Genomic DNA, 26,270 nt, shown 5'->3' on the forward strand with positions numbered 1-26,270 from the left:
AAGAAGCCTTTAAAACTAGTTTGTCTTCAAGATTCCACTGCAATCAATGATGCAGTAATCTGATATAATGAGTTTGGACCAGGACATTTAACATAAGGATCTTTAACTTTTGAGAAATAATCATGGCTAGTCACTCAGTCATTCTGTTTTTATTCCACAAAAAATTCTTCAAAGATTATTATACATGTTTGTAGAGTTGAGGGCAAGGGAAGTTTGTAAAGACACATGAGATGAGGAGTTTATCAGATCTTGGTAAAAAGGAGCCTAGGCCGTTGTGACTGGTGAGGACAGTGGCATCAGCCCGAGGTTGAGCAGTTGTCAGGCAGACATCCCTGAGGTACTTTTGTGTCAAGTTGTAGTGGCCTCTGAGTAACCTTGTGTTTCTGACCGTATTTTGTGATATATTGTCAGGAAATCATGTATAAGAACCTTCCTTATTCCAGTTTTTTTTGCACCCCCCCCTTTTTTTGTGGGACAGAATGGAGGGAAGGTCAACTTGAGCAACTTCTTGATCTTGAGAATGCTTACATTTATTTTACACATCTTAAGTGGTGATAAGATCATGAATGCTTGTATAGTGTCTCATTTTCATACTTATAGATTAAAAGCAATGCATGTAAGAACTCAGCACGTTATCTAGCATGCTGGATTTCATAAGGGAGGGCTAAGTGTGAAAGACAGAAGAATCTGTGAGAAACAGGAACTCATTCCATTGAGGTTTGACTGCATGATTAATTTGCTAGGAATACCTTGAGTTTGAGCTGGTAGTTCCAGCAGGCAGTTAGAGTTTAGTAGAAAAGAAATCGGAACTGTACATGATATACTCAGACCCTTGGAGAGAGAAATAGGAAAAATGGTAGTTTTCTCCCAGTTATGCTATTATGAACTTTCTGTCTTGTTTAGTTGTTAAGTTGACATGAAAATAATGGGTTTTATTATTTTTGTTCATACAAGTGCAATGCTTTGTTCTAATTTTTCTCCTTCCCCTACTCCCAAGTCTTGCTTGTTTTTTGGTTCTTTTCCTCCCTCCATTAGTTAATGCTCCTTCTGCTTTTATGACAAGACCTTTTTCCCTGGGCTGGAGAGATGGCTTGGAGGTTAAGAGTACTTGCTGTTCTTCCAGAAGACCAGGGTTCAATTCCCAGCACCCATGTGCTGGTGAAATGATCCACGTGAGATAGTTACTGACAGCCACTCTGTTTAAAGCAGTTAAAAATTTTAGTCCTTTTTTATCAATGGCCAGATCAGGGGTGGCCTGAAAACTCTTAGTGCCCAAGCTCAGGGATAAGGCTGTTTTTTTTGTTTGTTTGTTTGTTTTTGTTTTTGTTTTTGTTTTTTTTTTTTTTTTTTGGTTTTTCGAGACGAGACAGAGTTTCTTTGTGTAGCCTTGGCTGTCCTGGAATGACTTTGTAGATCAGGCTGGTCTTCAAATCACAGAGATCTGCCTGCCTTTGCCTCCTTGAGCAGGTGTGTGCCACTGCACCCGGCAGAATAAGGCATTTTAAAGGGCAATCACAAAGACTATAATTTACATCAACATTAGATGACGGTTAGAGTAATTTTGAAATCACCTATTTAGGAAGTATTCAAATGCTTATGACTATAGGGACATTCAAACCACTACAATCAGGTTTCTTTTTTAAAGTTTTTAATTATTATCATTTATTACAATTTATTCAATTTGTGTCATCAGTTTTCAAAGTATCCTAATGATCGATCCTCTTTATTTCATTGGACTGTTTTGTCACATGACCTTTTCATTTCTAACTTTATTAATTAGAATCTTCTCTTTGCAGGGCTCTGTCAGTCTTGCTTATTTTTTTAGACTGACAATTCTTTGATAGACTTTATGCATTACTCTCTTACCCTCGATTATCGATGTTGTTCTGATCTGTATTTGCTTTCCACTACCTTTGGGTTGGCTTGTTGCGGTTTCTTTAAGACTTTGAGGTGTATCCTCTGCTAATTACTTGAGAGGGCTCTGCTCTTTCACTGTAAACACTCAGAGCTCTAAACTTTCTTTTGAAAATTGTTCTAGTTCTATCCCAAAGGTTCTAGTAACTTGTTTTCATTTGATTCTAGAAAATTAAAAAATTTCCTTTCTGATTTCTGGTCATTCTAGAATGCATCGTTCAGTTTTCGAGAACCTTATAGCTTCTTTAGTTTCAGTTGCTGTTAATTTCTCATTTTTCTTTCATTATTGTCTGATAAGGCAACAAATTATTTGATCTCAGTTTGTGGTCTGTTTTAGATAAGATTTCATGTGTTGCTGAGAATATGTACCCTGTATCTGTTGGATAGAGTATTTTGTGTGTAACCATGAACCACAAAGTCCATTAGATAAGTGTATAGTTTAACTATCAAGTTTCTTTGTTGGTTATTTAAATTTTGATGATCTATTTAAACAGTACTGTAAGGACCTACTGTGCATCATGGATCTGAACGCTTGCAGGCATGTTCCTCTCTCTGTGTGTCTCTTTCCCTCTTTTCTCTCTCCTTTTTCTGGCTCACCTCAGAATACTGTTTAGTGTTGCTCATCTTTTCCTCTGCTGTTCTGTCATTACGTGAATGAATTCCCAAAGCTCTTCTCTTTCTCTGTTTGTAAAGTCTGTTTTGTCTTATATTTTAATCACTTAAACATTTTGTAATTATTTTATTATTTTGTTGTTGATATTCAAACTAAATGTTTTTTTTTTTCACCACTTTCTTTTTTCCTTTTCTCTCCTTCCAGCTCCTTCCATGTCTGGTCTGTTTTTTCTTATTCTGGTGCTTGTACTTCACCAGTCGTATGGCGAGCTTCCAGTCGACCATCTTACCTGACTGTCTGTCCCTCCTGTTTTGTTTTAGGCTGTTGGGTCATTTTGCACTTGTCAGTTGTAACTAATTCCATGTTTCAGAACTCCTGTATCAAAGTCTTGACTCCGTGTTTTAATAACCGAACAAACGAGTTTCCATGTACATGCCCCAGGAATCTAGCAAAATGGAAATGGTAATGTTTCCTGTTTCTAAGAATATTAGTTAGAAATTAGTTCCCCCTACAATGTGAGCTTGCATTCAAGCCTTGCATACACAGTGGCTCAACACAGGTGAGCTCTTAGGTGCCACCTCTTGTTATTGTCTGCTCTGTGAGCCAGGAATGTTTAACAACTCTTATATTTACACCTCTTGATTCTTTTCTAGGTACTGAGCTGACATGAAGCAGTTGCCTGCGGCGACAGTTCGCCTCCTGTGCAGTTCTCAGACTATCGCCTCTGTGGCCAGTGTTGTGAAAGAGCTTGTTGAGAACTCCTTGGACGCTGGAGCTACCAGCGTCGATGTGAGACTGGTACGTGCTCTGTTGAAGCAAGTGCTTTGAGAGCAAAGTGGGCCTGACAGATTTTCCTGGTAGGATGTTGGTTTCTTTTCCTTCCCAGACACTGTACATTTTGGGACACATTTTAAAGAATAAATTGTAATTTAAAGTAAGATTATAGTAACACTAAAGGAAATTACAAAAGAAAGCATAGCTAAATAGGAGTCTGTCACCCAAAGTCTGTTTTCTTTTAGTGTTTGTAAACCCCAGCTTCTGAACGTGTAGCACATGCACTGCAAAGTCAGAACATGCCTGCACACCTCACCGAGACATCACAGACTTCTGGCATCCACATCTTCACTCACCAGCATGGTCCAGGCTTCACTTTAACAGCTTATTCAAGCCCTTCCTGGGCCTCCATGCAGGGACCTACTCCCTGTCACACACCTGGTCTCAGTTTTTCTTAACCAAGGAGAAAGATTTCATGACCCTTTACTCCTGCTCTTTGAATTACATTCCATGAGGTTTGATCTGTTGGTGTCTTTCTTTGTTGTATAATATTTCCTTCAATTCCTAGGCCTTTTCTTTCCACAACCTGCAGGATTAGCTGGGTGGGGTCTTGCCCTGAGGACCCCACCCTCTTTACTCTCCACCTCTTATGTCTTTCAGCACAAACCAAGGCTCCAATATGACATTACATTCTTTGGTGCTCAAAATGTGTTTATATTTCTTTTTGCCTGTTTGCTCTTTTACATTGAAGATCTGTGTATCAGTGGATACTAATCACTACACAACAGAGTCATCCGAAACTGTTTGAAATCTCCTCTACCAAGGACATTAACCCAAACTCTTCAGCTTAGCCTCAGGCAGATTCTTAGGACTAGGGCAAAAAGCAGCCATTTTTTTGCCAAAATTATCACAAGAATAGTCTCTAGCCTAGTTGCTAATATTATTCCCCTCTGAAATCTGGAACTGGACCTCTATAATCCACATTGCTTTCAGTATTACTGTCTTCCAAGATTGTACTATGGTGGCCCATTAAGCCTCACTTTAAGCATTCAAGAGCTTTTCTGTCCAAAGTGCCAAAGTTTTCCATATTTCTCCAAAAAGCAGCATGGTCAGGTCTGTCACAGCAATATCCCAATCCCTGGTATCAATTTAGGTCTTAGTCATTTTACTATAGCTGTGAAGCAACCAAATGACATAGATAATCTTGAAAGAATTTAGTTGGGAGCTTGCTTGCTTCAGAACTGAGTCCCGGCAGGGAGCATGATGGCAGGAAGGCAAGGTTGGTGCTGGAGAAGTAGCTGAGAGCTCCATCTGGATGCACAATTTGGAAGCAGAGAGAGACACTGGACCTGTAGTCCACCCCAGCAGATACATCTCCTCTAACAAGGCCACACCTAGCACTTCCCTACAGAGATCCACCAACTAGGAACCAAATATGATCCAATGGAGCCATCCTCATTCAGACCATCATTATGAGCATTGACAACTGTAGAATCAGCCGATCGAACCTGAAATCTTTGAAGATGTTCTGTGTTCTAAGATAGCAAATGTTCCACCAAGGATTAATTATGTAAAAATAAGCAAGCACCTCCATCTGTCTCATCAGTGTGCAAATATGTATTTACTTTTAAAAAATGATAAAACTACACATATTACAGTATTTGTGGGTGGAAAAAGTTTAGGAAGCATCCAACTGTGCTTGTGACATATTGCAATGAGTTTGAATGGTTTTTTCTCCCCCATTTTAAATTTCAAGCTCCTAGAGTTAATACCCTATATTTTTGTGTCCTCCCTACCTGTTTGTTATCTACTGTATACTAGGAGTGTAAGTTTGTATTGAAGAATATGATGTTAAAAAAATCTATTTATCAGATACTTGTGTGATTGCTAGCACTGTGAAATCATAATTCTGAGAGGCGTACTCGGTAATAAAAGGATCTAACTTTTACTTATTATCAAGGTTAGACCATCCAAACACTTCTTATGAAAATTATATTGACTACCATTTTCTAGAGAATCAGTGTTCCGAAAACTTTCCCCAATCTCTTAATTAGCTAGTAGTGGATGTGTGATTGGAAGCTAGTGTTCCTGACTTACTCTTTCTCATCTATGTTAATGGTTCTTAGCATGTTTTGGGTACAGCTGGTTAATTTGGGGGCTTTGTTTGGTAGTTACTAAACTCCTAAAGTTTCAGATAATAAGTAAAGCTTGAGCATGTACCTACATAGCAGGTTGCTGCTGTGCAATTCATAACAGTAGCAAAATAATTTTATGGTTGGGGTCACCACAACATGAGGAACTATATTAAAGGGTAGCAGCATTAGGGAGAGCCAGTGCTCTACATAATATGCTATGATATGAAAAACAGTTTATTGAAAGGAGGAAGGAGGATGCCAGGATTGGTTACCCTGGAGGAACCACATGGAACTGGAGAAAGGATTCCAATGATGGTGTGGAAAGGCCCAGATAAAGAATAAAAGCAAATACCATGGGATTATGGATGAAAGGTGTTCCAATTGAAGAGGATTAAGGTGGATGGCGTTGGATGGGGTCTGAGAGGTGAATAGTGAGAAAGAAATATCTGCCGGGCCCGAGGTGAATAAGGCAATTATAAAATCTAAACAAACAAACAAACAAACAAACAAAAAGAGTGATTATTTTTCTTACGCACTTCATATAACTAGCCTGATTAGAGTTCAGGTGATGATAGAGAACATCCTTAGATCTGATAGACCATCTACGACTCCCAGGGAGACAAACATGTATCTCATCCTTCACTGTGGATTTCTGCCTTTTCCTCTTTTCTGTTTCGTTTATCTCTTGAAATGTGTATCTTGTTCTTAAGTGTCTCCGAAAGAAAAATTGTTTTTTAAAATAATGTTAACAAGCCGGTAGACATATTCTTAGTGAAGTAAATTAATACTGTGACTCTTGGCATAGACCACTTTGTAAGTAAACTCCTTAACTGTGTCTGATAGATGCCCTTAGGCCTGTTTTATCCTGTTTCCAGACATATGTTGATATTTATTTAAATATTCATTGGAATTTTTGGTTTTTTTATTTTATTTAGATTTCCAAAGTTATTTGTTCTGCAAGGTTTACATTTCTCAAGCGTCTGTTTTTGTCTGTTGTTTTTTAATGAGGTGAAGCAGACATGCTGTTCCCAGAATGTCAGTGTAATTTTAATCGAGAGGTGTATGTGGACTAAGATCTTAGGTATCTTCTGATAATGCTTTGTATGCATAGTTTATTTTAAAAATACCAGCAAAGTATTAGATGATTTTAGGTTTTAAAGTGTCATATCATTATAGAATACAGCACCAGTACAATTCCCAGAAGATTTTTACCTTTTTAGCTTCGCCTGTGGTGACATTTGTAGAGCATTTTGGAGTGAGGTTGGTGACATTATTTAAAATACAATATTCATACAAAGCAGGGTAATTATAGGAATTTGGCTTCTCTCATGCAGCTTTCTATAATAGAATTAAGCAATGGGGGTTGTTTTTTTTAATTTTCAAATTTAAAAGAAAGTTTTAAGTTAGATATATTTTCTCAAAAATTTTCTGTTTGATGATATTTATAATAAAATATAAAAATTATTATGTAGTAAATACTTCAGTATTTTTTATAAAGGCAAAAGGGAGGGCTTGTTAAAAGTCAGGCTAAATAAGGATGGTTGCTGGATTCTTGTGAGAGCAGATATGGTTTTGCTGGTGACACTGTTTTATTTTATTCCATTTGGGGGATAATATACATAAAAGCTATGTCAGAATTTTTAATTTAATTTAAAATATAAATTACCACAAATACCTATGATAGTGAAAATGTTAATAGAGCCCTCAGAGATTAGATTGACCTCTTTGTGTTATACTTGAGTCAAGAGAAAGTGGGCACCTTGCTCATTGTACCATACCTAGGAGTTAGCAGAGCTAAAGAATTGAAACTCTTGTTCGCATAGTGTTGTCTTTCCTTAAAAGTTGTTAAATAACTAGAGTGTTTAATTTGTTCTCAATGTGATTGCAGTTTAATGTTCTTTTGAAGGAGAACTATGGATTTGATAAAATTGAAGTACGGGACAATGGCGAGGGCATCAAGGCTGTTGATGTACCTGTGATGGCGGTGAAATACTACACCTCAAAGATAAGCAGTCATGAAGACCTTGAAAATCTGACCACCTATGGTTTTCGCGGTGAAGCCTTGGGGTCAATATGTAGTGTTGCAGAGGTAAGGAAATTCATATTGGCTGTTTTATTAATTTCATAATGACTAAATTTTAAAATTAAGAGAAAATCAACTCTGTCAGTAGCTCTAATTTTTTTTTAACTTGTGATAAAATACATTTAATATGAAATCTACCATTTTTAACTATATTTCCGTGGTACATTCACATTGTTGTACATTTATCAACATTATTCATTTCTGGGTCGTTTTCATCTTCCCGAATTATAATCCAGTACTCATTAAATAAAGCCCCCCTTCCTTCCTTCTTTTCCAGTCCCATGTCTGTCAGCTGCTGTTCTTTTATCTCTAAAAATCAACATTGCAGGTACCTTATAAAAACAGAAACATTAGACCTTTTGTGTCTGGCTTATTTCACTTTATATAATGTCTTCAAGGTTTGTACTAGTTATGTTGTAACACTTAAAGAATTTGATGAGCCAGGTGTCTTGGCATGCCTGTAATTCTAGTGCTAGAGAGAATGTTTATCAGTGCCAGGTTTTGGGCTGTCCTGGGCAACATAGTGAAATGTATGACAATATATACATTTTATTTATCCGTTCATTTGCTATTGGATTCTAGCCTTGCTGCTACCTTCTGGCTACCATGAAAAGAGTTGTTCTGATTATAGGTGTTCAAAGACCTGTTTAGGTCCTTGCCATTAGAACTTTTGCTGAAGTACACCTAACTATCATATATGATAATTCTGTCTTTGCAATTTTGAGAAATAGGAAATGTGTGTTTTATGATATTGTTTAACAGACCATTAGCTTGGAAAGGTTGTATTTAAAAGTTCAACATTTAACTGTAGCACATTTTAGAGCCTTTATCTATCTTAAAAGAGATTATAAATCTAAAGGTAGTCTTTAGTATGTATACTTTCCTGTACCTGCTTGATCATAAAAGCTGTTGGAATGCACTATGGAAAAACCACTTTGGTAAACACAGGTGATGAGACAGTACTACAGCTGTGAACTGACTTGTCCTGCCCCAGAGACACCTAGGGATGGAGTGGAAGCTGCAGCTTCAGTCATCTGACCCCTTACCTCAGTGCCTGGCGCACTCAGTTGTCTCACACCGCCACTGTTCAGATCTTGTTACTGTTTGTAACCTCAGTCTCGTTTCTATGTATCTCAGTTGTTTTGGATTCTATCACTTGACTAACTTTCTCTGTTAAACTGTTACTGTGTAGGTGTGGGGTCCTGTTAGTGTTTGAAGCTGACTGTGCTGGTAAGGGTGACAGAGTAATTGAGGGTCTCTTTAATTATTGAAAATTTGCCCATGGCCATATCTTTAGGGAAGAATGGTCAAGTGCCAGAAAGTAACACATTTATTCCTCGTGTTTAGGAAAAGTGGAATGAACATGAGATATTGCCGTTTCCTCTCTGGTCATTGGATGTCTGTTTAGTAGCCTGCTATCAGCAGTGTTGTATTCTCCAGATTCACTGTAGTCCGTACTGTGTGTGTGTGTGTACTTAACTAAGGATTCACTTGCACTTTGGCTTTGGAGCTCTGTAAAGTGTTGACTTTAGTAGACTAGAAAAACATTGCAGAAGTGATGAAGCTTCAGTGGGAATTTTTGCTGTTAAAACAAAGAGGAGTAGTCCTCTCTTCTTCTCTTGCTGGACTGCAGATGTGCAGAGCTCACTTGAGGAAACCCTCGTGTGTACCCTTGAACTCTTGGAGGAAACCCTTGTGTGTGCCCTTGAACTCTTGGACTCCTGCGTGTACCCACACCTAGCGCGTCATGTACATCGTCCTCTCCTTTACTCAGCATTTCTTTATTTAGAGTCACTTGAGACTCCGAATAGATTGTGGCAAAGAGTAAATGGAGGGAACAACTGGCAATGGCCTGTCTTTCTTCTGGAGAATGAATGTAGCAACCTGCAGCCTTGGAACTAGTACACGAAGCATGTTCTTAAAATCCAGTAGAGACCTCTGAGCTTCCCAGTACTCCTGCTGTGGTTTGAGCCTTGATTGGCTATTTTAGCACACAGAGTTTTGATCATTTAGCTGTTGTTTAAACTAGCAGACAGAATTTAAACTTTATATTGTGGGAGTATTGTCAGGAAATAATGTATTTTGATGTTTTCTGAAAATGTGTCCAACCTTTTGAGCGGTCGCACCAGCTTTGCCTGCTAGATGGCAGCACTGCACTTAATCTTGATAACTGTGACTTCCTTGCCGCCTCACTGTCTTCTGACAGTAGATGACCAGTTGGCTTGTCTACTCGCTCCTATCTTGCTTGCTTGTTGTTTCTTTTCTTTTCTTTTTTGTAGATTAGTTAAAGTCACTTGACACCCACATTTATCATTTTATCTTTCATTTTTGATATTCAAAAGGGCTCAAATACAAATAATTGAAATAATTTTACTTATTAAAATTACCAAAGAATTTTTGGTAGAAAACTTTAAATACTTTGAAATTTTAAAGTTATAATTTACATGTTGCAGTGCTGTGTTAGTTTATCTTAAAAATATGACATCCTCTTTATAAATCTATTAGGAACTCACATACATATATATATTTACATAAATACATATATGTATTTATACTTGTGTGCACACAAAAAACAGTTAACTCTTGTATATACTCCTGATCAAAATGAAGGCATTGTCTATTCTCCAGAAGTTTCTATATTTTGGTTACATTCCTCAAGGTTAACTGTTTTCTGACTTGGTATTGGTGCAGACCTATTCTGCGTGTTCTAAACTTGATGCATATCAAACCTTGCAGCATGTAGCATTTTGTCACAGAGGTTTTCGATGTGTTGACTGGGTTTGCTTTTATCCGAAACCTCAAGTAGTTGTGGACCTCAGTGCACTGCACACACTCCCTGCTTTAAGATGCATGCTACTGAGAGTGCTAGTTACCAACAGCTCCCAGCTGAGCACACTTCACCTCACCTGAAGAGACCAGTATTATCCACATCATATGGCACAAGCAGTCAGCACTCAGTGACTGGTTGATGAAGGCTGGTTAGATCCAACCCCGGCTCAGGACAGTGCTCACCAGACCATGTCACATTCAAATCCTGTTCATTAATCTCTGTCTCAAAGTCTGCTTCATGGCTAAGCTTCTGTAGATCCATCTCTTCATATTACTGATGAGGAAAATGGGCTCTTATGGAGTTAAATGCCAAGTTTTCTTAGCCCAATCTCAAAACAACCTGTAGTGATCACTCATTGTAATGGAGATGAAGCCCTTTTGTAACTTAGTGTTATAGTTGTAATGCATGCCTTACTCTGGGGTTGTGGTGCTGATGCAAGTAGGTCTTCACTTGTGGCTATATGGAAATATAGCACATTCACTTATGTAAGTCCACAAGCTTATGAATTATAAACAGTTGCTTCTAATGAATTTACTGTTGCTACTTTTCAGTGTATTTATTCTACTTATCAAATACCAGGGTTTACTGTAGCACAGTATACCTTGCCACACTGGTCACAGCCTCATACAGCTTATCTGGTTAAAGGTTATATGGTGTGCAGCTACAAGATTGTTCCGCTTTTTTTACATTAATGTAAAAAAAAACCAAAACAAAACAGTATGCAACAATGTAAAAAAACAAAACAAAACAGTAATCAGTGATGAAATCAGTTGCTTACTCTACAGGCATTTGATTTTATCTACCTTCCTCATGATAGGGAATCTTTTCTGAAACTTTGTAGCCATTCATAGGCAAATCCCTCCTAATTTTCACCAAATGTCTTCATTCACAGAATGAAGTTCGTTATTTTTGTCTTGTTCTTTTATACTGCTAGCCATTGTCCTTATATTTGTTAGTTCACTCATGCAGTACTTTTAGAGTTGTGACACTGGGGTTGGCATTACTCTAAGCAGTCCCATTTGTTACATGTCATTTGGTAGGGAGATAACATAGGACCTGTAGTTTTATTAATTCCCCATGCTGACAGGGGTAGACTGAGAAGCTGGGAGGGCTGTAAAAGGACAAGAAGAAGCCTCCAGTCTCAGACTGATGGCAAGCAAATAAAAACAACTTTCTTCAGTGTCAGGTGCTTCTTGTCATCTAAAGCCATGATGGTAGAACTTCAGTGTAGTGTTGGGGATTTTTGGAGCAGTTGGAATGTCCTGCTTCCTAAATGAAGTCTCATTACAGCCAGCTCTTCTGTTGCTGGCCTCCCCACATCAAGGTTTCTGGAAGTGTGGATGTCAGAGGACATTCATTAGTGTATGTCTTTACGTAGGCAGGCAGACATGTCCAACCTGCAGAAAGAAAAGGAATTTTAGTCATTGAGGCAAGAGAGTCTTTATTCCCCTCAGTCATAAAAACCTGTCTTAGTCTCCAGACTCATGTTTCTGTGCTAGAATATTTATTCATCTAAAACCCAGGCTCTGGCTGGTGATGAAACTCTGGTGGAACACTTGCCAAACCTTTTCTAGATTCTGGGTTCAAATCTCAAACCCATAAAAATGAACCAAAAGCCAGCTCCATCTCACAAGAAAAACTCAAGTTTACCACCATTGCCTTAAAGGATTTTGTGTCAAGAAAAGCTGTGCAGCGATTGCTAGGATGTAGCCTAAGTAATTTTGTTTACGCTTCATCTAATTCCTGTGGGGAAACTTCTTACATAGGGTTAAATGCTTTTTTGTAAGTTTCATTTTATAGTTAGCCCACTCTTAATAATGGAGAGCTAACATAATCCTCAAGGTCTCTGAAGAGTTCTAAAAGGTGTTATCTTAAAATCCTGGTATCACTGGACTCTCTCTTCTACAGTTTGCTCAGTATCATCTAGTGAGAATCATCAGTGATTGTGTGTGTATTACTAGATACTCCTGATCATGACTTAGTGTAGGGCACATGTGCCTGCTGCATAGCTAATACATTTTGAACCTATGCCTGTCCAAGAAGAGATTTCCTGCCCGGGACATGGGATCACATGATGAAATGAACGCTTGAAATACAATTCCTTCCTCTGAAGAACACACTGTATTTCATGAATTTGTAAAACATGATTATATGTGTTTTCCTCACTGTCTTACTCTGAGTGTTGCCCATATGCATATATTTTCATAGTGCCCTAAAAATGACATGAATGAAATTTTTTATGGGCTTTTTTTTTTTGGTGTAACATAAATGTTCACATTTTCAGCACTAAAATCCTGCTTCCTTTCTTTGCACTTGAGCTTCTACATCTATACCATTCCCTAACACATTTAAAGCATGACAAATTAGTGTCATAGAAGATGGCTTTGAAGTCATTAAAGCAAAATCCAGTGTAACCTTATAAAGTATTAGAATCTTCTTATCATCACCCTCCCTTAGACACAACAGTGCAGTCATTTATTCAAGACCATCTAGAAGCCACTGGCACAGTTAGTGCTGGAACTCTGAGTCCCAGGGCTGCCTTTGCTTAGTGACACCAACATTAGGTCAGGTGGCTAGCTCTTTGGAGAATAGAAATAGAATTCAGTTGACCTTGGCATTTTGAAGAAGCAGTTGTTTAAATGTAGAATTACTTTTAAAGGGGCATTTGTAAAATAATCAAACAATGGAAAAAACTTAATGTTTTATTTGTTTTTGGGTAAACAGAACCAATAATGCATTGGCTATTTTAGACTTGGGTTGTGGTAGGGAAGATCAAGATTAAAGTTATGCATCATCAACCTATGAGGTGACTTTTGAGCAATGTACAACAGTTGAAATTCATAGAAGCACACAGCTATTATTTTTTCCTTTACTTTATTTGAACAGTTATTACACAAATAGCAGTTTGACTCACTACCCCTAGTAAAAGTTGGACAACCATTTCAAAAAACCTAGTAGTCTCTAATAGTTCTTGAAACTGGAAAAAAATCTCCTCCCCCCATCTATGATGTGTACATATTTTTTTTTTTTTTTTTTAACTTTTCCATCAAGGCTGTGTTTCCTCCCAGTATCACAGGTTGATGCGCAGAGTTTGGGTAATTCAAAAAAGTATTGGATTCTTAAGTCTTTGTCCGCAGCAGACATGGCAGCATAGTGAAATATTTTGGTGTTTAATGAAGTCTTCTCCTATGTTTAAATGTTTAATCTGGCTTTTTTAATTAATGAAAAATTTACACTTAAACATTGTTTTAAACTTGAGTTTAAATATTAAATATTATGTATATATTTTAAATTTTGCTATTTGAAACCATAGACTTGAAATTCAGAAGTGCTTTATGGAAAATATATTAGGGAAGAAGATGATTACTACCTGATTATTTATCCATAAATTTATGGAAATTATTAAAAAGCAAGTTCCCTTGGTACAATTAAAGTATTTGCTTTTACATTTGTAAAGCATATAATACAAATAGCCATTTGAGGTACACTGGGTTTTGTTTTAATTAAAATGCTCAAATATTAGTTCATTTAGAACACAAAAAAATCACAGGCTGCTCTGTTGTTTCAAAGTGTAACTCCAAAAAAAAAAAAAAAGAAAAGAAAATACCAGAGAAGTATTCAAAGTAATTGATTAAGTAAATAATTAAGATCGTGTGCACTCTTCCAGAGAGCCTGAGTTCAGTTTCCAGCAACCACATCAAGATTCACAATGTATTGTAACTTTAGCTCCAGGCTTCTGAAGCTTCTGGCCTCCTCAGGCACCTGTACATATGTGTATGTAATCATACACACCTACACACACACTCTTAATTAAAATAAAACAAGTCTTTAAAAAAGAAATTATCAAGTAATGTCTTTTCTAATATTAAGTGAATGTGATCTTTCTCCCTTTCTTTCTCTTTCTCTCTCTCTTCTGTCTTTCTTTCTGCCTTCCTTCCTTCCTTCCTTCTTTCCTTCCTTCCTTCCTCTCTCTCTCTCTCTCTTTCTTTCTTTCTTTCTTTCTTTCTTTCTTTCTTTCTTTCTCTCTCTCTCTTTCTTTCTTTCTGCCTGTCTTTTTTTCTGCCTCTCTCTTTCTTTCTTCTCTCTCTTTATCTCTTTCTATCTGGCTCTCTTTTCTCTCCTCTCTCTCTCTGTCTCTTCTTTCTTTCTCTCTCTCTCTCTCTTTCTCTCCTCTGTAGCCCAACATGATCTGGAACTCACAGCAATTCTCCTGCCTTAGACTCCTAAATGCTAGAGTGGTAGGCATGGCTTACTATGCTGCCTTTGGGGAAATTATCTTCATTGCCACAGCTAAATAATAATTTTAGTGAGTTGCAGTGATACATTCCCATGATCCCCGGACTCATAGGTGCCATAAAGATCAGGAGTTTGAGATTATCACGAAGCACATAGCAAGATTCCATGTCAAAGACAAGATTTCATGTCTCCTGGTGAATGTCCTGAGTCTCACCAGGACTGCCTGGATCCTCTTCCTCTGTGGGCTGGCAAGGTAGCCCTGCCAGGGGAAAGGAAGGATAAAGAAAGGAAGGAGAGGGGGATTGATCTGTTAGATTGCCATACTTCTTTTTGGTTTGTTGTTTCCAGGTGGTAGTCACAACAAGGACAGCTGCTGATGACTTTAGCACCCAGTATGTTTTAGATGGCAGTGGTCACATACTTTCTCAGAAACCTTCACATCTTGGTCAAGGTAAGTGAGTAGCTTTATAGCTTGGTGTTGCCATTATTTAAAAAAGAAAGAAAAAAATTTTGCCTTGAATTTAAACAGTGTTTTGGGTTTAGTCTTGATAAAGTCTGGTTATCTTTCAAGCAAGCATTCAGCCTTCCTCTGTGAGCCTCTTAAACGTTATCTTGAAGAGGAGTGAGTTGAGACAGTGACTCCGGATGACTTGCTATACCAGCAGTTGTTTTCCTGTTGGCTCATCTTCACAGATGGTTGATGTCATCTTCACAGATGAGGGAGTGTTTTACTGAAGCACATAAAACGTCATTGATTTGTAATAAACTGTGAGCCCAAGATACTATGATTCAATAATTTAGAAGTATTAATGAAAAACTCGAAACATGGGCATAATGTAGGTTAAAAAGTGTAATCATTGTTCAGCTCCTACATTTTACCGACTTCCTGCCAAAGTCCCAACTGATACCTCTTCCACTTCTTCACTCTCTGTGCTATTCTGAGACAAATATGTATCAACTATTTGTCCTATTGTTTATTGTTTTATACACATGTGTATGTAATTTTATTTGCTATGTTTTAAGTTCTTTTAAAACTAATTTTGAGGTAGAAAACAGTATTTTTAGTCTGAGTTCACGAAATCTCCTAGTCTTTTCCCAGCAGTGGGTGGGTGAGACGATGTCAAAGATGTCTCCTCTTCAGAGTCGAGTTCAGAGAGCCACTGGCTCTGTGAGGGACCTGTGGGCTGTTTCCCCTTCTCCCATCAAGAATGTTGATTTCAAGTTAATTTTATGGCTCTTTGTTTCACATGATCAAAGTATTACATTTTTTTGTGGTTTCACCCTTCCCATTTTAAAGTTAAATTATTGCATTTACTTTTTAAAATAACTTCGGTCTTTATGAAATTTATTTCCTTAATTCTGGTAAATTCACCCTGCCTATAATTTTTGAAATTGTCAGCATGGTTACTGATTATTTTTTCTCAGTAGGAATTTATATTTTTATATTCACAGAGGAAAAGGAATTAATAGGAAATTCTAAGAAAACATACTCATTTATATCTCACTTGTTTATAAGTTAATAAAAGGGAGCCCATCTATGATCAGTACTTAATTTGATATATAATAAATTTATATACTTTAGTTAAAATAATATATTATCTTTTTAATATGTGTTGAACAAAGATAAGTCTTCATTTTATTTTTTATTTTAAATATGTTCCATTTTGAGAGATCGTCTAGATCTTAAAACTTCAAGTCAGGAAACCGGAAGCAGGCTGAGTGTGCTCTTTGCAGTGACCCAGTCACCTTATAAAACTTAAAGTATTTATTTTTATCTCAGTGCTTGCCAGTCTGATGTGGGTGGCCAGCGGCTCTGTAGCATCATACTTCTCATGCTTTTCTGTGTTCATCTCCATGGGAACTATGAAATAACAATCCTTAAGGAAGGACTCCATCTGATCTTTGCCCTTTTACTGCTTGATTTTTCTTTTCGTACTGACGTCAGTCTTCTACCTTTAGTAAGTAAAATTAAGTATGCATGTTAAGGAAGTTTTGTAGTCAGTAAATGCATCTTATTTTCATTAGCTTATTTCATAACTCAAGAAACAACATACTTGAAAGGTCAATAGTTACAAAACCAGCATGATTTTTTGTAACTCACTTTTTCCACCTAACTACACTTGATTGCTAAGGTAACAAGAAGAAGAAGAAGAAGAAGAAGAAGAAGAAGAAGAAAAAACAAAAAACAAAACAGAAGTCTTATTTTCAGATTGTTCCAGATAGACAAATTATATAAGTCTGTATAATAAAAGTGTTCTTGCAGTTCCATTGCTTCGTGTTGATGGGTTGTGAGTGACTAAATCTCAGACTCACATTTCACCAGCTGTCATTAGCTTCCATTTAAATGTTTTCTGTGTAAGATAAAACTACAGTTCACCATCCTAATTTATACCTATGCATTTAAGGTTCTTGTAGATTAATCTGTGCTGTGATGTGAATGTCCTTAGCAGTTAACTCTTCATATCATCTGGTTAGGTGGCACCTGTAGGTGGCATAACTGTAGGTACAGAGACAACCTCACATATTTAAAGTGATTTACTGAAAATTCCTATTTTGCTTTTGGGGAACAGATACTTGTTTTATTGATTGTTTCAGCCTCTTAAAGTTATTTATGCTTTTAATTAGATGTTATTTTAGTTGGCCTTTTCTTCCCTTCATTAGATTCTTAAACATTATACCTGGTTTTCTTTCTTTCCTTTAAAAAATGTGTGTGTGTGTGTGTGTGTGTGTGTGTGGTGTGTATGCCTGCCTGCCACTTTTGTATGGATTCCTACAGGGGCCAGGAGAGAGTGTCTGTTACAGGCAGTTCTGAGCCATCTTTTTTGGGTTCTGGGAACTGAACTCTGGTCCTCTGCAAGACCACTGGAGTGTTTTTTGTTTTGTGTTTTTACCCCCACTGTAAGGTAGAGCTGTACTCTTGATCAAGGGGGTGTACTAACACAGAAGTAGAGCAAGCACATGGCAGGAAGTCCACTTAGAAGAGCAGGCACTCTGGCAGAAACTATACTTCAGAGGATTATTGGCACAAAGGAAGGGAAGGGATGCAGAAGAAAGCCATTTTTAGTCATAACCACTGAGCTGTCTCCAGCCCCTATTTCTGCTTGCCTTTAAAGAAACAGAAGAACCTCCCAGCTTTTCAAGTCTTACTCTTAAGGGTAACTGAGTTATTTGTGGTAGTCATATTTTTTATGGCCCCTAGTTTTATGCCTCTAAGTTGGTTCTCCAGAACAAATCCTTTTGAAAGGAGTACTCCATTCTTGCACTGTGCGAGAGACCCTTACTGTAGACTCCTGCTCTGGATTGTGCATGGACTGCAATTTTGGTTTTTCTTAACAGAATAGTGGACCTTGGTTTAGAACACTTTCTGACAATTCAGCACCCATACCTTTACATTAGAAGTATAAATAACTACCTTTATAAGTGGCATAACATAGGGTCATGCAAAAATATAACGGAGTATATTGCAGGACTGCTGTTTAATTCTGGTGTTTGAAGAATGTGCTAAAGTTAGCGAGCTGAGAGGTTCTCTTGTAAAATACGATAGTGCACTGGGGCCTCCTGTATTAGCCAGTATTACTTGATACTTTTATTTTTAAGGATACATATTTCAATGGAAATTTAAAAAGTTTTTAATCTGTAAGCTTTATTAAAACACATGAATTTTATCATGTGATTCTTACTTTGCTTGAGCTCTTTTAAGGTGGAAAAGCAATTTATGAATGTATGGCTAAGGTATGTGGTATTTAGAGTATAACATATTTAAAAGTCAGCAAATAATATTTTGTTTTTATAAACATGTGTATTTGGGGTATTGATTTCTGCCTGCCTTTCTCTCTTCTGTTTTCAGCTATCATAAATGTTTTAAAATTGCTATTGAGGAAGCAAATGAATATATAAGTAATGACAGTAAAGTGAAACCATTGAACACCTTTGTTTGTGGGGCTTGTGGGGTTTTCAGAGACAGTTTGAAGCTAATGGGTAAGAAGACACAGGGTGTACCTTTTCTCCAAAGGCTGACATGTGGAGAATAGACCATTTCACTGTAGCCAGAAAGGGGGAAACCTACAATTTAAAAAAACTTTTTTTTTCTTTAAATATTTTGAAGAATTGTGTCATGGAAAACCTTACATGAGCTAAGATTAATAGAAAGACTACCCATTCCTGGACAAGAAATAACTGATGATTCTGGCCTGATTAACTGAAATTGCAGGTGGACAATAGAGCAACTTGCCATAGGTAGGGCATCATGTAGAGTACTGGAAAAACCATGAGAACTTTGCATGACCTACTGTGGACTGAACTGACAGGTTGGAGTATGTGATCCTCAAACAGAGCTCATTCGCCTACACACTGAGTCTTATGAGGACTTTTGCTGACTGAGCTGTGGTGAAGCGAGTTGGTACTGGATTACAGAAAGAGCTCTAAGACTTGTTAGGGAAAGAGGACCAATTCCATAAGCCCATGGTGACTTAGCTGCAGCCCAGGTTACTACTTGTTCTTGTTTGACAAGAACACAGGAAATGCTATCATCTTCAGCAGCTGTGGTTGTTCTATATGCAGACCAAATAAAAACCTTAAAGGACATGAAGAAGGAAAAGTAAGAGCTATCACCAATAGAAAGAAAGTTTGGCAAATTTACATATGAGCCAGATACTTTCGTTAATAGAAGAGAACTTCTAGAAAGAACTATTTACTAAATTTTTTTTTATCTGAAATAAATTATTTTATTTTATTTTATTACCATTAGAGGCTTGAAGTACTGTAAGATTGAAAGGATTCCTAAAAAGAGGCAACCCAAGACTTAAACAATCATTTGACACCCACCTATAAAATCCCATTTTTGTATCCACAAAATTGGAACAAAAGCATCCCCAGTCCATAAAAACATTTGTTCACAAAAGTATTGAGAAGAATGAAGAAGCCAAGTTAATTAGCACAAGAAGGTTTACCAAAATATGTATAAATAATGTGATATAACATATTGAATATTTGAATCAAGTTCTGTATCATTAAAAAAAGTTGAGAGTATGTATGCTAAATGGAAAGTATGGAAGAATCAAATGAGAAGAATAAAGCTTGTTATCCTATAGTGCATGTCTAATATCCACTTATAAGTAAGTATATATCGTGTGTGTCTTTCTGCTTCTGGGATACCTTACTCAAATGATCATTTCTAGATTCTGCCATTTGCCTGCAAATTTCATGATTTCCTTGCTTTTAATTGCTGAGTAGTATTCCATTGTGTAAATGTACCACAATTTCTATATCCATTCCTCCATTGAGGGACATCTAGGTTGTTTCTAGATTCTGGCTATTATGAGTAAAGCTGCTACAAACATGGTTGAGCAAATGTCCTTGTTGTATATTTGAGCATCTTTTGGATATGTGCCTAGGAGTGATATAGCTGGATCTTGAGGAAACACTAGTTCTAATTGTCTAAGAAAGCGCCAGATTGATTTCCAAAATGGTTGTACAAGCTTACATTCCCACCAGCAATGGAGGAGGGTTCCCCATTCTCCACAACTTCTCCAGCATGTGTTGTCACTTGAGTTTTTGATCTTAGCTATTCTGATGGGTGTGAGGTGAAATCTCAGGGTCATTTTGATTTGCATTTCCCTGATGACTAAGGACGTTGAACATTTCTTTAAGTGTTTCTCTGCCATTCAATATTCCTCTGTTGAGAATTCTCTGTTTAGGTTTGTACCCCAGTTTTAAATTGGATCATTTGCTTTGTTAGTGTTTAACTTAAGTTCTTTATATATTCTGGATATTAGCCCTCTGGCAAAAAAACAAAAAAACCAAACAAACAAAAAACCAAAGAGCTGTATATTTAATGTTTTGATCTAGAATGGCATGGTGACTGGAAAGGTTAGCACTGATTAGAAAGCCAGCAGCCCAGGAAGACTCTAAGAAGTCGGCAAAGCCGCAAATGAAGTTTGTCTCAAAGGCTTTCCAGGGCGTTCAGAAGGGCCCTGGGGGCAGTACTCACTATCACTGTCCAAGCTCGGTTGGCAAGGCACTAGGAAGCTGCTGTGGCTGTGGTGGCCCAGGGACAGCTTGTACTGGTAGCAAACCTTGGCAGCCATGTTATGCTGTTTTGTTTTTTTTTTTTAAACACACAGGATACAGGAATTACAAGGGTCACAGAAGCATCTACCAAGATTTCAGAGGAGAATCATGGAGGTGTACTAGTCAAGAGTCTCCAGAGAAACACATCTGAGGATGTGTGTATAGAATTTGGTTGAGTGGCTCATAGGTTAGGAAAATACAAGAATCTTGTATCAGTCCACAAGGCTGGATAACTCAGCTGGTCTTTAGCATGTGGCATAAATTAATCACGAGAGAGAGAGGGGCAGAAAGCCAAATCTTCCTTCTTCCGTGTCTTTTATATTGGTTACCATAAGAAGCTATGGCCCAGGTTTAAAGGTCCTCCCACCTCAAAAGATCCAGATTTAGGATGAGGTCTTCCCACTTCAAATGATTCAAGCAAGAAAAATTCCTCACAGGTGTACCCAGCATTTTGGTTTTAGTTAATTTCATATATGTGTAGTTGAGTTGACTAGCTGTTGAGTTGAGTGTCATGACTAGCTGACACAGGAGGTCAGGCAGCATGTTGGAGTCCTCAAAGAACACGTGACAGTGTGTTCTCTAATGAGACCAAGAGTAAAGCCGGCACTGCAGCGACTAAGATAACAGCCAGATGAAGGTAACAGGGATGTATAGTGCACTTTCAGATAGGAGGCACAGGGAAGGTGTTTAAGCAGTGATCATTTCTAGGAGGAAATAAAACATTTGAAAGAAACATTCTTGAATGGGCTATTTTGGGACGATTATATGAGCATGTTTTTATAGACTGAGATATGAAGGTTGGTAACAGAGCTAGTGTACATGGGTTTGGGAAAGAGCATGTACCAAAGGCTCTGAGGTAGAAACAAATCTCATGTGCTAGAGGAATAGAAGGCAGGAGATTGGTAGGAAGGACATGACCATGGGCCAGGATATAAAGGGTTCTGTGTGCTTTATCCTTCACCATCCTTCAGTTTTCCCAGCTAATTTGTGTTACAATAGGTATTCAAAACATCGAGTACTACATTGTACCGTTCTATCGTTCACGTCAGTAATCCTTCTTTAATTAGCACATTAGCATTTAAGATTTTTCTACCAAATTTACTTTCCTTTTTAAAATATTTATTATTTTTTTGAGAACTTCATGAGTACTGCATTTACATCATAAGCTTCACTTATGTGTGAGCATGAAGGTAGGTATTTAGAATGAATTTGGGAATTCTACTAGGTTAAGACCTTGTCAAGAGTAGGCTCTCATCTAGGACCCCTGACATTACTAGCCACAGTTACTTATTAGGTTCAGTATCAGGCAAGAAGTCATTTCAGTTAAGTGGGCCATAGGTCTAAGTAGGTGGCTATAAATGCCAAGCTACAAATGGGCTTATAAGTGTATGTTGCTGTGCTGGTCATTAGTGTGGTTCACAGGCTTTATAGCTATGTAGGACTTTGAATTACCACTCTCCTTTGGAAGCTTGCAGAGGTGCTATGAGAGCTATCCTCAGAGGACAGGCTTTCAAGTCGGTTCAGTCTTTATTCTTCCAGCTTGACTGTCCAAAGTGTGTAGTGTCTTACCTTCTGAGAGGCAGAGATGGGCCGCAGCAGTAGTCTCAATTGTTTGGGAGCCTCGTGGACTCGCCTGACCACTGACTGAAAGAGGTGTTTCCCATGCCTGGCACTAGTCACCATAAACCTTAATTTACTTCCACTTTAGTTAAAAATTGTTTTGAAAATATTTTTCTTCAAAATACTAACATATGTTTTTGGTTGTGAACCACTTTGGAAATCAATATGGCACTTTCTTAGAAAATTAGGAATAGTGCTTCCTCAAGATTCAGCTATACCACTACTAGGCATATATCCAAAATATGCTTAAGTACACAACAAGGACATTTGCTCAAACATGTTCTTAGTAGCTTTATTAGTAATGGTCAGGATCTGGAAACAACCAAGTTTATTTTCTCATCTTCTCTTGTCATGAGATCTCTATCCTGAGGTCATGGTCATTTGACTAGAGTTCATTTTCCATTGTTTTCATCACATACACTTGGGCGATGTACTATTGAGTTCTTGCTATGCCAAATAGGTCTTACGTTTGATCCTATTTGTATCTAGAATACAAATTTTTGTTTAAGTTTACTGTTTTTGTTTTCTTTAAGAAATGATATTTATAGACCTCTGCCATTATTGGCTGAAATACCTGGGAAAACTCTTACACCTTTACCTTGTCCTTTTCATACTGCCTGAAGTTCATTGCTTGGCATAGATTTCTAATACTTAGCATGAAAGGTTTCAGTTACTGAGTTAGTGTTTTATTACTGTGATAAACAGTCTGACCAAAAGCAGTATGGACTGAAAACAGCCTATTTTGCTTACATGTCCACATCATAGTCTGTCATCAAAGGGAGTCAGGGCAGGAACCTGCAGGAAGGAGCTGAGCTGGAAGCCATGGAGGAATGCTGCTTGCTAGCCTGCTTCTCCTTGCTTACTCAGGTTGCTTTCTTACAAACCCCAGAACCACCTGCACAAGAGTGGTTCACTGGGCTAGGCACTCCATATCAATCATTTATTAAGGAAATACAGACTTGTCTACAAGCAACCTAATAGAGGCATTTTCTCAACTCTGATTTCTCACAGGCATAATTCCTTCCTTTCTCATTACCTCATTTCATTTCTTTTCTGTTTTCCTTCATTTTGTGAAAAACAGGTTTGTTCTATAGTTCAGGCTGGCATCAAATTCAGTGATGCCCCTGCATCAGCCTCCTAAGTGTAGAGATTTTAGTTTCACATAACCATGTTCAATTCAGATGGTTTGGTCTCCAATCAGTCTGTAGACAAAACATGGAGAAAGTTATACTGTTATTCAGTAGTATGCCTATTTACAAAAAGATGTGCTAAAACCGTATGTATATGGATTGTGTTCATGAGCTCTGGTGTTCACTATCCATATGTGAGTGTGTGTGTGTGTGTGTGTGTGTGTGTGTGTGTAGGTACACTTATTTGGCTCTCTGCCTGCATGTGGAGCCCAGAGTTCAATATTAGGGGTACTCTTCTTTTAACCCGGAGCTCACAGTTTCTCCCAGACTGGGTGGCCTGTGCATTCCTTGGGATCTACCTGTTCTACCTCCCTCATGCCACTGTGCCAACCATTTGTGTTTGCTGCAGATCTGAAGTCAGTTCCTCATGTTTGCATAGCTAGCTCTTTACCTATTGAGCTATGTCTCTAGCCTTCTGAGTGTTTTTTTAAAAAGACATTTTACATAAAATATATTTTGGTCATATTCTTTCCCTTCCCTCAGTTTCTTACAGGTCCTCCCTACCTTGCTGCTCACCCAGCTCAGTGTTCTTTCCCTTTCCTTCTATCAAAGAAAAAAAATTTAAAGATCAAAACAACAACAACAACAACAACAAAAACCAAATAACTATTAAAACAACAAAACAAAACAAAAAGCATGCAAAATATTTATTGTAAAATCCATTTTGTGTTGGCCAACTATTCAAGGGCATGGAGCCCATCCTGGAATGTGGTTGATATGCCTAGTAACATTCTATTGGAGAAGGCTGATTTTCCACTCCTAGAATTTATTAGTTGCAATTAGCTTATTGGTTAGGAATGGAATTTGTGCTCACTTCCCCATCTCCATGCTGGGAATTTGTCTAATTTTAACTTATATTGATTTTGTATGCTGTTACAGTCTCTGTGTATCAGCCCTTTTGTATCTGTATGACACTATTTCCTTAAAGTCACTACCACCTCTGGCTTTTGCAATCTTTCCACCCTTCTTCTGCATACATACCTGTGCCTTCAGGGCAGGGTTTTGATAAAGACATCACATGTAGCACTGAGTATTCCAAAGAGTCTCACTTTCTTGACATTTGCCTAGTTGTGGCCTTGAAGTTAATAACTATCTATTGTAAGAAGAAACTTCTCTAATGAGGCTTGAGTAATCTGTGAGTGTAGCAATAAGTCATTAAGGGTCACCCTCTTGCTATGTCCCTATAGCAGAGTAATAAGATACATTTTCCCCTGAGGCCCATGGCCTGTCTAGTCTCATATCATTCACTACTTTAGCAGTTGTGAAGATGGGTTTCTCTCATAAAGTGAATCTTAAATCCGATTTAAACAAAAAGAAATTGCTTGATACTCTCTAACATTTGTGCCCCTGGTGAACAGCATGTCTTGCAGGCAGGTGGCTGTTGTAGGTCAAAGGGTTTGCAGGTGGATAATACAGATTACTTTTTTCCTCTGGTAGCATGCAAAATACCATCCAACACCATGAACACTCCTCAGGAGAGGAGAAGCATCTGGTTAGGCAACAGCTCTGTTCCTCCATGTTCAATAACATAAGTAGGTCTTCAGCAATAGGATCTAACTGTTAGTTGTGGAAGGTAACCAGTAGTCTTGAACAGCCTGTGGTGTTTTGAGGAGGGGACTGTAGGACCATTTGGGCAATGACTTAATAAGGTGTAGCCCTGGCACCCAAAGGATAAGATGTCTAGTTGGGTACTTTCCCCCTTTATATATAACTCCATTTATTTTTATGTTTTAATGTTTTTTTTATATGTGACTCCATTTAAATTCCTTTCATGCGTGTATATATTTTAGGAAGCTTCTGCAGTAATAGGATTCCATATGGTTTTTCAAAAGGTGGTCAATATTAGTTGTCCCTTAGTATATTCCTTTTTCACCTTGTCTCCCGTACTCTTGCCCATTTAATCCTTGTATTTCTGGTTTCCCCTTACATCTTTGTCCTTCCCTTCCATGGAAGATCCCCTACTCCCTTCTGCTTACTTACTGTTAAATAGCTTCTGTGTTTATTCTCACTAAAACACATAAGTAAAAGCTTAAAAGCATGAAATGTATTTTCTTTCAGGGTTTAGGTGACTTTGTTCAGGATGATTGTTTCCAGCTCTGTTCTTTACCTGCAAACCTTGTGATTCATTTACTTTTCTTTTTAATTTCATTTTTCAAAACAGCTGAATAATTCCATGGTGTAAATGTAGCTCATTTTCATTATCCATTCATCACTTAATGGGCATTAGTCTGTTGCTTATTTCTGGCCATTAGAAAGAGGGCAGTGAAGAACATGGATGAGAAAGTATTTGTAGTAGGGTGTAGTGTCTTTGGGTATATGCCTAATAGTGGTCTAGCTGGATCTTGAAGTCAATCAGTTCCCAGCTTCTAGAGAAACTGACATAGTTGTTTCCATAGTGGTGCTAAAGGTTTATATTCTCAGCAGCAATTATTCAAAAACAAGGAAGTAGTCTACTTTTCTCAAATCATTGCCATCATGAGCTGTCATTTGTTTTATTGAACCCGGCCATTCTGACTGGGGTAAGAAGTCTCAGAGTGCTTTGAATTATCATTTCTCTGATGACTACGATTGTAAAACATTTCTTTGTTTCTCAGTCATTTGTGTTTGATCTTTTGAGAACTGTATTTAGTTTTCTGCCCCATTTTTTAATTGAGTTATTTGTTTTCTTGATGTACAGTTTTTTAGTTCTTTATATATTTTGGATATTAACCATCTATTAGATATGTAATTGGTAAAGATCTTTTCCCAGCGTGTAGCCTGCCCCTTTGCCCTAGTAATGGTGTCCTTTGTCCTACAGAAGCTTTTC

The 26,270-nt window shown here is 37.6% G+C and overlaps 1 protein-coding gene across 3 annotated transcripts in view; it reads left to right on the forward strand.

The window, feature by feature from the left end:
• The window catches only part of Pms1 (PMS1 homolog 1, mismatch repair system component), a 103,929-nt gene that overhangs the window by 5,428 nt on the left and 72,231 nt on the right, over nt 1-26,270 (forward strand). The window contains exons 2-4 of one of the 3 annotated variants that reach the window (XM_021644118.2): nt 3,181-3,325; nt 7,343-7,525; nt 14,934-15,036. In XM_021644118.2, coding sequence (XP_021499793.2) covers nt 3,194-3,325; nt 7,343-7,525; nt 14,934-15,036 — 418 coding nt within the window. In that variant the 5' untranslated portion in view covers nt 3,181-3,193. Of the gene's footprint in view, nt 1-3,180; nt 3,385-7,342; nt 7,526-14,933; nt 15,037-26,270 lie in introns of those variants that run through there. The other 2 variants (XM_060368334.1, XM_060368335.1) reach the window with 2 other exon arrangements.

Source organism: Meriones unguiculatus, chromosome 15 (assembly GCF_030254825.1).
Source record: "Meriones unguiculatus strain TT.TT164.6M chromosome 15, Bangor_MerUng_6.1, whole genome shotgun sequence".
Classification (NCBI taxonomy): Eukaryota; Metazoa; Chordata; class Mammalia; order Rodentia; family Muridae; genus Meriones; species Meriones unguiculatus.